General features: G+C 44.3%; 1 protein-coding gene across 1 annotated transcript; it reads left to right on the top strand.

Moving 5' to 3' along the window:
* The first annotated feature begins 11,700 nt into the window (after positions 1–11,700).
* LOC149939192 (uncharacterized protein F54H12.2-like) lies at positions 11,701–12,993 on the top strand. Its single transcript, XM_090179037.1, has one exon. It carries the CDS (start codon positions 11,701–11,703, stop codon positions 12,991–12,993), a length of 1,293 nt encoding a protein of 430 aa, XP_090035163.1.
* Positions 12,994–13,460: the final 467 nt, after the last annotated feature.

The raw sequence follows: 13,460 nt of genomic DNA, 5'->3' as shown, positions 1-13,460 counted from the left end.
CGCATTAAATGCACCGCGTAACACGGCGGCCAAGGAGATTAAAGACGCCACATAACGGTGGTCGCCCGGAATAACGGCGGGGAGAGCAAGGAGTGCCGGTGGTGGTGAAAGAGCCAGCGGAGGCGATGAGGGAGATGATGAAAGCGGGCTTTAGAAAAACAAAATGATTTAGGATATTTTTTTAAAAAAGGGGTTAAAGATTTTTTAAAAAACATACTCGGGATAAATTATCACCACATCAGGTGACGAAGGAAGGAGAATGTTGTCGTTCCATTGAGAAAAACCCGGAACGGGGCTTGCAGGTGAATAACTAGGTAAAAAAAAATATAAATTACAATAACGAAAATAAATAAAATATCAAAAAACTCACGAAATAGAGGTAAGAGCCTCCAGCTCTTCCATAGAGGAGGAATTGGAGGATGATGAAGAGAGTGTACGACTAGATAAAATTTAAAAAGTTAGAATTAAAATAACCAAGTGAAATAAAATTTGAAAAAAACTTACCAGCGTTTTCGGGAATTCCCGGAGGCCATATTTTTTTTACTGGACTTGTTCTGACTATCGGTAAATTCGCGAGGCTAGATATACCGGTCATTTTAAGGGGCGGGGTTGAAACCCGGATGACCTCTGGGGGTAACCCTCTAAGGAGTTTCATTGGACCCACGCTTAATTTACCGCTAGAGATTGTCACGAAATCTAGACAGTTTTCCTCACCAAATAAAATCGCCTCCGAGTTATTGAATACAACCGGAGAGTTTACGACTTAAGGTTAACTTTCAATAAAAGGAGGAATTTTTATAGCGGACGGGGAAAAATACAAAAGACAGGAATGTTATTTTTTTTTACAATGTCACGATTATTATTTCTAAAGCGAGATTTTACGAATCAGAAAAGCTGTCGATGAATTTAGGGTCGTAATACGAGCGGTTCAAATTCTGAGTAATGGCCTTGTTTTTCAAAAAACCGTGGGAAATATTATACCTGAATAATATTACGACTTGGATAGACACGATTCATTTTTCCACCCCCTTCATGTCTGGAATACCATCCCCCGATGGGAAGGGGGGGGGGTCTTAAAAGCGAGACCATAAATAGACCCGGGACCCGATTAAAAAGTCCCATTCGAAATTTTTTAACCGAAAAATATGGAACTAAATTTCCTTAACGCACTCCGCGATTTTAAATCTGATACACGCCCGGTAAGCATTGATTTCTTATACCGGTTTTTTTACTATTTGACTTCGTTAACCCTTTGCCCTCATGAATTACCGCGTGAATTACCTAAATGTTTGAAAGATTTGGAATTGGTACGCGTTTTTATTGAACTTATTGACTACCTTAAACTTATACCTCTAGCCCCGCGAAATTGTAATAATTTAAGAGAATTGGAATCGCTAATCGATAATGTCCCATCCGAGATTAAAACCCCGACCTTCTTAGCTGAATGCGAGAAACAACGCGATGTATTAAACGAATTCGAGGAATATGTCGACTTCGATTACAATTGGTCTAGCCAATCAAACGATCCAACGGTCACTCAACCACGTGAATTACCGGTTAACCCCGCCCCCGTTGATGACATTTCGTTAGACGCCGATTTCCCGTTCTCAAATAATTTATGGATGTCCCCGGTTGAAAAGATATCAGATAACGAGAGCTCTTCCGCTTCGAGTGACGAGATAAAATTCATAAAATGTTTTAACCCTTCGGAAAAATCACCCGGATTAAATACCCCCGAAAAAGAGATTACGAATTCCGAAACATTTACGGACGATTTTTCACTCCCAGCGCAATATTCACAATTTGAAAAAACTTTACTAATCAGGTCGAGTCCCGCGACGCCCCCTCTAGAAATTACTCGACTTTCCCCGGAAAAAAGCCCAGAATGGGGGCACTCCAGCCTATTCTCGCAATTTTCTCAGCTTGAAAAAGCAATACTAATTAACGGCAAAGCCGAAACCAGCGGACATTCGGTAGACCTCGAAAATATTACCCCTAGCGCACCCGATAAATGTCCTTCAGCACGAGACCTTAAGCCCTCAAAGACTTCCCTACTAGAAGATATTATTAGAGAAACAATCGGGGCTGAACTTGAAGGAACGAATATTTTTAAAAACAATGATGAAACGGGGGCCCCGGAAAACAATTTAGACTCGCTTAATGACGACTTATTTTTACCGTCTGAAGAAGAAAATTGGTTAGCGGAATTCCCTTTAAACGAGACGTCAAAACTCCCAGCTGACAGCCCCGCGACACGTGGCCTAGCTATATCGAGCGGTTCCCCGGAAGCCTCCGCGCGCGAGGAGAGGAGAGAGTCACTCCTTGCCTCGCCAAATATAGGAGCGCTATCGCCATCTGGCGTCGACGGCGCTAACTAAAATTTTAAATCCGGAAGTAGATACTTTTCTCGGCTTGAATAATATTACGGCGGAATTTCACGAGGGTTCAAGCGTTAATAACCTAATTCCTTCTAGAAAAAGGAGATCTTTTTCACAACTTCTAACCCATAATAACTCGGTTCCTGAAGCGGATTTAGGGTTAGATTCGCCCCGACCCGGGACTTTCCCTCAAACTAACGCGGTATTTCTTAGAGAGACTGTTTCTCGCGGCGATTCGCATACCCACGCCGTTACTCATAAAATTAGATGTCTGAATCCGGAAGTAGAAACCCCACCCCTCGATTTGAATATTACGCCAGAATTTCACGAGGGGCCAATCGTTAATAACCTAGTTCATTCTAGAAAAAGGAGATCTTTCTCGCAGCTTCTACCACTTAATTTAGCGGTTCCCGGGACTTCCACTAACGCGATATTGATTAGAGACGCTTTTTCTCGCGGCGATTCTCCATGCCCGGTGTTTTCGTCTTCACCGCGTAAGAACCCGGATCCTTTTCTAGATCAAGCGGGGCCATCACATAAAATCTTGAAGTGGGATAGCGAAAGCTCGATTTCATCATTTAACTGGTATTCGAGCGAAGATATTCCTCCTCTTTTATCGCCTCTCCCCGCGGACGATTATGATGACGTTCCACCGCCTCAAGCATTTCAACTCGATGAACTAGAGATCGACCAACCACCCCCGATTCAAGCTGGAGGTAATCAACCGGATATCGCTCAGCCTCTTCAAGCACCCCAGCCTGAAGACCTTCCTGCTCTTCAAGAAGAGGATCCTCTACAGCTCCCGCCACTTCCGCTTCAAGTCATCGAGGATCCGCCCGTTCAACAAGATGGCCAGGGTCTTCAGCTGGAACTACCCGCGAATTTTGAAATTATCCAAGATGGAACGAAAGAATACCCGCTATTCAATCTCGTTGGAAGATACGTTGAAGTGCGCTTCACCGCGGATGTAGAGCTCGGGATTACGCAGTTCGTGACCTTTATTTTCGATCAACTTCTCGATGACGACCAAGTTCAAATTTCATGTACCTCGGAAGTTTTCCCGGCGCGTGTGCTCGAAATTTCTTTCCGCCAGAAATCGCAACTCCAGCCCGGTGATGTTTTCGATTTACTCGAAGGCGAGATCTATCTGGATGAGCGAGATGATTTCTGGAACTCGCCAATTTTATTCACGTTAAACATGGTAAGATTACCTCACGGAGGATCTCTGAGGCGACGCGGACTTAAAAAGCATATCAATTACATACGCGATAAAAGAAGTTTTATCTCAGTCCAAAACAAAGACTCCTTGTGTCTCCCGCGAGCATTAATTATTGCTATCGCGTATTTAAAGAAAACGCGAAACCCCGGAAATAAAGAATATTTCCAGGAGTATAAGGCTTTGTACAAGGCCTCTTCGCGAAAACAAAGGGAAAAAGCCGAAGAGTTACGCGTCGAGGCGGGAGTTTCGAAACGCGAATGCGGGGCTTTCACGAGTTTAGTGCATTTCCAATTTATTCTCTCTGACTATCAAATAATCGTTTTTGAGGTTTATAACGACAGACCTAGGGTTTTGTTCCAAGGGGAAGGCGGGAACTCCGAAAATAAACTTTATTTAATTTATAATCAGAAACATTATGACGTAATCGCGAAATTGACGTCGTTCTTCGCCATTATGCATGCTCCATCTGTTTGGTCGGATACGATAAATTGGAACGCCACAAATGCGCGATTTTCTGCAAATCCTGTTTCAGACATCAGAAATGCTCCGGTGAGTTCGTCAAATGCGCCGATTGTTTTCGCTCGTTCCAGGGACTGGAATGCTTCCAAAGCCATCGCGAATCGGTTCCCTCCCTCTGTAGTCAGGTTAAAGTGTGCAAAGACTGTTACAAATACGTGGACTATCGCTCTAGGGAAACTATCCATTCTTGTTCGGAAGTTTTCTGTCGTATTTGTAAAAAGTACGCACCGCATCCTCACCTTTGCTTCGTCCAGCGAATTAAAGACCACCCCGAGCCTGACATGACCAAACGAAGATTAGCGCTAGGGGGCGTCCCTTCGTATCTTTTTGTGTTTTATGACATCGAGTCGATTCAGAATAAACTACACGTAAATAAAAAGGGGGCATTCGAGCATGAGCCGTTCCTTCTAATATCTCAAATTGTATGCCCCGCGTGTATCGACGAGCGAGACTCCAACTTCGATTGCGGGGTCTGCATCCGCTTTAGCTCGCGACAAAAAATATTTTACGGAGGAAATGTTGTGGGAAAGTTCGTGGATTATATCAGAACTTTAGCGGATATTAAAAAAATTTACTTATTCGCTCACGCCGCGAAATGTTATGATCTCCAATTCGTTTTCAAAGCGGTTCTATCAATCGACGAGACCTTTGTGCCCTTCGTGATAGTAAACGGGACTAAAATTATCTTCTTTAACTGTTTTAATTTCAATTTTCTCGATTCCTATTCGTTCATCCCCATGGGACTCGCCGCGTTTAGGAAGACGTTTGGACTAGGGCCTTCCATGGATAAGGGTAGATTCCCTCACCTTTTATTTAATTTTGTCGAAAATAATTTCGATCCCGCTGACCCCGTAACCACTAATTATTCGACCGAGAAGGGGGATAAATTTCCCCCCCTCGAAGCGTACGGGGCTAACTATCTAGGGGTAAAGGAAAGAGCGGCCCTTCTTAAATGGCACGGGGAGCAAATAGCCGCGGGCGGTCACTTTGACTTTCTAAAAGACGCGATTTCGTATTGCACGGCGGATGTCAATATACTCCGACTGGGATGCGCAACGTTTAGACGTGAATTCATGGAAATCTGCGACACTGACCCTTTCCGCGCTGCCATCACACTCCCTGGCGCCTGCAATTACGTCTTTAGGAAACGCTTTCTCATTCCTGACACGATAGGGATACTCCCCCCCGGAGGTATGAGAAATAGGGACCGACAATCAACCGCGGCTTTTGAATGGCTCGCCTGGGAAGAAAAACACAGGGGTATAAGAATAGTGTCAGCTATGCGGGGGCGGGAGGCTATGGTAGGTAAATTTAAAGTGGATGGTCTTGACGGAAATGACGTTTACATGTTCCAGGGCTGCTATTTTCATGGGTGTGTTCGCTGTCAAGTAGTCGGAAGAGACAGACCTCTATGGTCAGATCCCTCACAAACGTTCAACCTCAGGTACCAACAAACAGTCAGGGTCGTTGCTCAACTCCGGAAACTTAAGAAAAACGTTATAGAGATCTGGGAATGCGATTTTTACAAGCTTCGCCGTCAAGCGAAGGATAAGGCGTTTTTCGAAAAAGTACGCGCCATGATAATTTCACCCTTGAATCCTCGAGACGCGTTTTTCGGAGGGAGAGTTAACGCGACAGTCCTTTACTACAAGGCCAAAGGCGATGAACGCGCGTTTAACGTCGACATGCTTTCACTTTACCCGACTGTCAACCTTCTAGATAGAATACCCGTCGGTCACCCGAAAGTTTTACTAGACGCTGATGATTTAGGAGATCTCGATTCGCTGGACGGGTTAATTCAGTGCCGCGTTCTCGCCCCTCCTAGACTTTTTCACCCTATTCTACCCATGCACTGTAATTCGCGACTTCTTTTCGTTTTATGTGGTACATGTGCACGTCTAAGATTTCAAGGACGGTGTCCTCATTCCGATCCCGAGCGGGCATTCGTGGGGACATTCGTTTCCGACGAACTGAAACTAGCCGTTTCCAGAGGTTACAAAGTGCTTGAAATGTACGAAGCTTGGCATTATCAAACAACGCAGTATAACAAGGAGACCCAGGAGGGGGGCTTGTTTTCGGACTACATCAAGACCATGTACAAAATGAAGGCCGAGGCTTCGGGGTTTCCAGTGGGGATCACAACCCCCGACGAAAAAAACAAATACGTCTCGGATTTCGAGGACCACGAAGGCGTTAAACTCGATCCCGCGAAGATCGTGTTAAACCCCGGTAAACGTGCCGTCGCCAAGTTAATGTTAAATAGTTTTTACGGTAAGTGGGGACAACGGAATAACCTCGTAAAAACCGAGATCGTTAAGGATCGAGAACAATTCTTTAAACTATTCAACGACCCGAATATCGAAAGGAAAAGTGTCTTGGCGATAAACGATAAGACGTTGCTTGTCAAATGGGAACACCTCAAGGAAATCGATCCGGCTTTGGCCCATGTAAACGTAGTTTTAGCCTGTTATACCACCGCTTTTGCCCGAATGAGGCTCTATACTCATCTAGAGGCTCTAGGGGATAGTATACTATACCACGACACTGATAGTTTAATATATAGATCACGCGATGGCAATAAGCTAGTGCAGGAAGGAACATTCCTTGGGAATATGACGGATCAATTATCGGAATTTGGTCCAAATTGTCATATTACCGAATTTTGCTCGGGCGGCCCGAAAAATTACGCCTTCCGCGTACTCAACCGCGATACCGGTGAAATTAAGGAGGTCGTCAAGGCTAAAGGTCTCAGACAGAACTATTCCACTAGAAATTCCATCTCTATGGACTCGTTGAAAGGTATGCTCGGAATCGACGTAGACGCGCCCACTCTCGAGAAAGAAATCGAAATCCCCCATCATATTTGTCGGTTAAATGATCATACAGTGGTAACTGTAAAGCAAGTTAAAAAATATAGGCCAGTTGTCAATAAATTACGCGTTATCGATAATTTCGAAACATTACCGTTCGGATATAAAGAATAATATTTTTAAAAAAAATGACTAGTTCAGAATGAAAAAACATATCCTAATATTCGGGTACAACCCGTTTATAGAATGCCTGTAAAAGGAATTATTGGTTAATTACCCTTATACGCGAAGTTTCGGTATTAACTGTTTTTATCCATCATATTCGAAAGATAAGTCGTTATGGCTTTAAAACTATTAACCTATAATGTAACCCGTATTAGACGATAAGTCCCATTTAAAATGGCAGCATCAGTATTAAGTAAAGAACACCGCTAAACTCATATTTTTATTTTTACCCGAACGGTTTGTTTCTTAAATATCGATGTAGTTTAACTTAGAGACCTCATTTAATAAAAGCATGTTACCACTGTATGGTCCTTTCTCCGCTCTTCTGAGCGGGCCGAGCGGTAGCGGGAAGTCCGTTTTGATGGCGCGAATTATAAAAAATAAAGATGAAATGATTTCCCCCCCGCCGACAAAAATATTTTGGCATTATAGCGAGTGGCAAACACTTTATGACACTTTAAAAGACTCCGTAGTGTTCCGAGAAGGAGTCCCCAATCTCGATGATTACCCTGGTGAAGAAGGCGAACACATTCTCCTCATCGCCGACGATTTAATGAACGAGAACAATGGTCAAATCGGAGCTTTCTTCACGAAAGGCGTTCACCACCGTAATATAAGCTTCGTATTTATAACCCAGAACATTTTCCCAAAAACAAAGGATGCGCGCGAAATTTCGCTGAACGCGAATTACATTGTTTTGTTCAAGAACCCTCGTGACCAACTTCAACCCGCTATATTATTCCGTCAACTTAGAGGCGCCAATTACCGCTTCGCTATCGAGGCCTATCTCGACGCGACCAAACGCCCTCACGGCTATATTCTTATCGACAATAGGCAGGAGTGCCCCGATGACTTCCGTTTAAGAACGGATATTTTCCCCGACGAAACCGAAATGGTCTATATCCCTAAGAAAAAAAAGTAGGGAGTATAAAGTCAGCGGAGAGGAAGAAGTCCCTAACCAGTTCGAAAATGCCGGCCCTGGTTGCCGGACACAAAGATTTTCTCTCGGCCCTAGGTAGATCAAATTTTAAACAACGACGCGCTATTCTCCATCACGCTAAAAAACCCTTAATTGATGCTATTGCTGAATGCTGCGATAATACTTTGAAAGGGAATTTAAAGTTAAACCCTTGTCAGAAACGAAAACTAGCTAAACAAAAGAAATTCATTAGACAGGTAGCCTCTAAAAAAGTAGCCTGGCGTAAGAAGAAATTAATTTTAGTTCAAAAAGGTCACGGGATTCTAAGTATTCTCATCCCCACCGTTATTTCAGCCCTCAGTGGGATTTTAGGTCGTTCTTAAGGAAATAAAAAAATGTACGCTCAAAAGTTAGCCTTAGTCCCCCTCGACTCGTTAGGAAAAAATAATAATAATAATAATAATAATAATAATAATAAAAATGTTCTCATCCCCTCTCGAGATACCCCCCAATTTTCGTTTCCACATCCGTTAGGGTCCTCCGTGGATGAATTAAATAATAGCATGACCGACGTACTCAATTCCAATCTTGACATTAGGGATAAAGTTAAATTATTCGAGCAGATGTTCCATCGATATCAAAACATTAAGGATATAGCGACGAAGCCAAAAAATAGAAAAGAAACCGGGCAGGACACGGCCTTCTTAAATCTCGTTCCGATTCAGTTTAGAGCGAGTGCGAAGGACTTAATTAGCCGATTGATTAGCTTAGGCGATAAAGTTTCGTGGTCGAGTGAAGGCGAGTTGTTTATAGATCAAACGCGCGTGCCCGGGTCAGATATCGCTACGCTCGTAAGTTACGCCGTTGGGGCTATAAATAGAAAACGAACGCCTCCCCCCCACCGGTTGGAACGAGTTCGACGCCTTGTTCACGCCTACGGTATCATTCAAGAAAACCATCCCGCGAGTGAAGAAGAAAAAAATCACATTTTCGGCGAAACCTAGAAAAGCATCAGTCGTTCGGACTCCGCTCCAATTTAAACCCCGGGACTTATCGAAAGGGGTTATCAATAGAGGCGCGAAAAAAAGGAAAACGGAACAACCAATATGGGAAGAGTTTCTAACCCCGAGGCAGTCTTGAAAAAAATTTATTACGATCCAAAACATCCCGCGAGTTTCGACGGATTGGAAAAACTTTATCAGGCCGTGAAAGACAGAGGTATTCCCCGGGAAACGGTAGAAAAATGGTTAACGAAGCAAGAATCGTACACGTTACATAAGACCGCCTATCGGAAATTTAAAAGGAGCAAGGTTTTTGTAACTAATATTGGCGACCAGTTTCAAATGGACTTGGCGGACATGAGAGACATTTCCGAACACAATTCCGGCTTTAATTACCTACTAGTATGTATCGATACATTCTCGCGACGCGCGTGGGCAGTCCCTTTAAAAAGTAAGAAAGCCGAAGACGTAATCGCCGCGACCGAGAAAATATTCGAGGATCTCACCCCTCTTAAAGTTCAAACCGATAAAGGGGGGGAGTTCACGGGGAAAAAATATCAGGATTTCCTTAAAAGTAAAAAAGTTAAATTCTTTACTAGCGAAAACGATACAATCAAAGCGTGTATGGTCGAGCGACTAAATCGTACGCTAAAGGCTAAAATGTATAAATATTTCACTGCTAATAACACCTATCGATACTTGGACGTCCTCCCTGATTTAATTCATAGCTACAATACCACTAAACATTCCACTATAAAAATGTCACCTCTAGACGTGAAACCGGATAATATTCTGAAAGTATTTAAAACAATTTACAAGGAAATCCCCGTGAAAAGCCGACGTCAACCTAAACTTAAAGTCGGTGACTTTTGTCGTATCAGCAAATACAGGGGGGTCTTTGATAAAGCCTACCCCGGTACCTGGTCAAAGGAAGTCTTTAAAATCACCCGCCTCGTAAATTTAGACCCGCCCCTTTACACGATCGAAGATTTAACGGGGGAGGGAATAAAGGGACGTTACTATCAGGAAGAACTGCAATTATTCGCTAAACCTCGACTATACAAGATCGATAAAATTCTCAAGTCTCGGAAACGCAAAAATCAGGTCGAATACTTTGTCAGTTTCGTAGGATATCCGTCGAACGCGAACTCGTGGGTCAAGAAAAAAGATGTATCTGACATTACCTTCAAACGCTAGCATGCGGGTTTACGCCGACAATACGATGGCGTCCTATACCTCAGCGTTACCGAAACCTGTCGAATTGGCGGGGTCTTGGGAGTGCGGGCTAGCTGAGATAAATTACACTAGCGCGTTCTTCAACGTCCTCGAGGGACAAAACACTATCGTTTTCATGGTTGTCGACGAAATCCCTCCTGTCGAATGTAACCCGTCTCCAATCGAAGTCAAGCAAAATGAACCGGAGACTAGCATCGAAAAAAACCTAGAGCCGCCTCAAGCCGATCAACCTAGTTTGGGAATAACATTTAAAATTACCACGCCGGGGAAAAAAAATCCGAAAGGGAAAAAAACTGAGCAGATTTTCGATGTCGCCAAAAACGGAGAAACTCTTACGGGTGAAGCTCAGATCGCCGAATGCGCGGCTCAGCCTAGAAGACCCAGGGGGACCTCCCACGTTTATAGGGTACCCATAGGATACTATTCTTCCATCGAACATTTAATTAAGATAATAAACGAAATTATTAAAGTTATGAAGACGTCTCTTCAATATAACGAGATCACTCGCCGAGTTCGAATAAGCCCCTTTCGTCATAACGTACTAGTGCAATTTCATTTTGGTCTAGCCATGACATTGGGCTTCGATCCCGGGATTCAATCTTTGGAAAGGGGTTACCGGGGCGCTAGGCCGGCCCTTATAGGCTTTCAAATCCCCCCTCAACTTTACGTTTATACTAATATCGTCGAAGATCAAACGGTGGGTGACACTCTCGTTCCTCTCGTTAGGATTGTCCCCGTAGAAGGCTCGTTCGGAGATAACGTCGGGAAAATTTATGACGTGCCTCATTACGTGCGAGTCTCCAAACGCTATTTCGACACGATCCAAGTACATATAATGAACCCTCAGGGGAAACCGGCGCCATTTGCCTTCGGGTCTCTGACGGTTAAACTACATCTACGGAAACAAGATGCCTAAGCCGGATGTCCTCGACGCGCGGGGGTCCTGTCCCTATAGAAATTATTATCTTAATCAAGCGCAAACTGGGGGGTCTAATTTCTATCAAGGAGCGGCTTATCAGAAAGGGCACGGTCTCGGAAGTCTGTTCTCGGGGCTCTTCCGCTGGGCCTCCCCTCTTTTAGTTAGAGGGGCGAAGTATATAGGAAAACAAGCGTTGGGGGTCGGCAGTAAAATTCTCAATGACGCCGTTGCGGGGGAAAATATAAAATCTTCGGCGAGGAAACGTTTCGGTGAAGCTCTAGAAGGGATAACCGGACAAAGCGGTTCGGGACGGAAAAAGCGTAGGAGAACTAAAACGAGAAGCAAGAAGAAGAAAACAACGAGCAGGAGGAAAACTAGAAAAAGGACCGTTAAACGCAGAATCGGGGCAGTAGCTCGTCGGAAGCCCACGAAACACGTTCGTGACATTTTTTCCCTCAACTAAAAAGAACCAAAATGTACAAAGTTGAAGCCTTGAAATCGGAATTGGACCTGTTCTCGGTCACCCCCGTGCAAACTAGCGTCGAAAGCGCGACTCCAACTTTCTATCGACCGATCTCTACGCTACGAGATGATTCCCAGATTGAATTTTGTATCCCTAAAAGCCCCGAGTATACGGATCTCGCGATGAGTCTCCTTCACGTTAAATGTAAAGTAACGCGGGAGAATGGGGCTAATTTAGACCCCGACGTTAAATTATCAACTTGTAATAACCTAATGCATAGTCTCTTCGATCAAATTGAAATCTACTTGAACGACAATTTAATCACGCCCTCGACAAGTCGATATTCATACCGAGCCTATTTAGAATCGCTCTTGAACTATTCTGGCGAGGCTAAAACTTCTCACCTGACTTCGTGTCTCTACGCCAAAGACGCTGCCGGAAAGTTTGACGATATAATTACCAACTCGGGGAGCAAGATTCGTCAAGCAGCTATTAAGGATTCAAAGGAAATTTCCTTAGTAGGGGCAATATACGCCGACCTTTTCAACATTCCGAAATACCTTCTAAGCGGGGTGGAAATTAAAGTTCGACTTTCAAGGAGTAAAACGGCCTTTGTCCTTATGGGAGACCCCTCGTTAAACGTGGGGAATTTTAAGATCGCTATAACGGACGCTACTTTGGAAATACGGAAATGCAAGATAAGTCCTCAAATCATTCTGGCTCACGAAAACGCTCTCTTAGGCGCCACCGCGAAGTACCCCTTTACCCGAACCGAAGTGAAAAGCCACGTACTGCTCACCGGCGTTTCAAATACGAGTCTCGACAATGTGTGGCTGGGACCGCTCCCTCAACGCGTTATTATCGGCCTAGTCTCGCATACGGCTTGCGCGGGCGATTTTCATAAAAATCCTTATAACTTTCAACCATTCGGGTTAAATTTCTTATCTCTCTACGTTGATTCGGACGCGGTTCCGAGCAAACCTCTCCAGCCCAAGTTTTCCCAGAATCAATTTGCCCGTGAATATTACACCTTGTTTACGGGGACTAATATACATTTTAAAGATGATGGGAATAGTATATCGCACTCAGAATATCCGAGGGGGTATACTCTATATGCCTTTGATATCACGCCTGATCTTTCCGCGAGTGACAACTCTCATTGGAACCCCGTAAGACGGGGACAGTTACGTATCGAGTTGGGATTCGAAACCCCGCTCACTGAATCGGTTTCGGTCGTTATTTACGGGGAATTCCATAGTTTAATGCAGATAGACAAAGACCGCAACGTGGTGATTGATTATTAAAATGAACACGTTAGAAATAAACGAGATCCTCGGGCATTTACCCGGGTATCAAGGTGCCTTTGCTTCCGATAGACTCCCCGAATATATCCCTTCCTTCCCCGCCTCCCTGGTCGTTAACCTCGATCCTCACGATGGGCCCGGGACTCATTGGGTAGCTATTTACCTAGACGCTTTCAGGAGGGCCGGGTACTTTGACTCGGCGGGTCGTCCGGTGACCCTCCCCACGATAAAAAAGTTCCTGAGAAAACATTCCTCGAAAATACTCTACAATAGACGTCGTCTACAGGCCGTGGGAAGCAAAGTTTGCGGACAATACTGCGTGCTCTATATGGAACATCGCTATAGGGGGCGGAGTTTGACCTCCTTCGCTGATAGGTTCACGAGGAACCAATGGAGTAATGACAATCGCGTGGAGACCCTATTTAAGAAGCGGATTTACCTTGAGTCAGAGGGGGTATCAGCCAACA

This window comes from Leiobunum rupestre, chromosome 6 (genome assembly GCF_980474605.1).
Source record: "Leiobunum rupestre chromosome 6, qqLeiRupe1.1.hap1, whole genome shotgun sequence".
NCBI lineage: Eukaryota > Metazoa > Arthropoda > Arachnida > Opiliones > Sclerosomatidae > Leiobunum > Leiobunum rupestre.
Note: the sequence above shows the minus strand (reverse complement) of the source record. Positions and strands in the feature narration are given on the sequence as shown.

Excerpts from the sequence above, each read along its gene's own strand:
- LOC149939192 (XM_090179037.1), top strand. The coding sequence starts at position 11,701 with ATGTACAAAGTTGAAGCCTTGAAATCGGAATTGGACCTGTTCTCGGTC.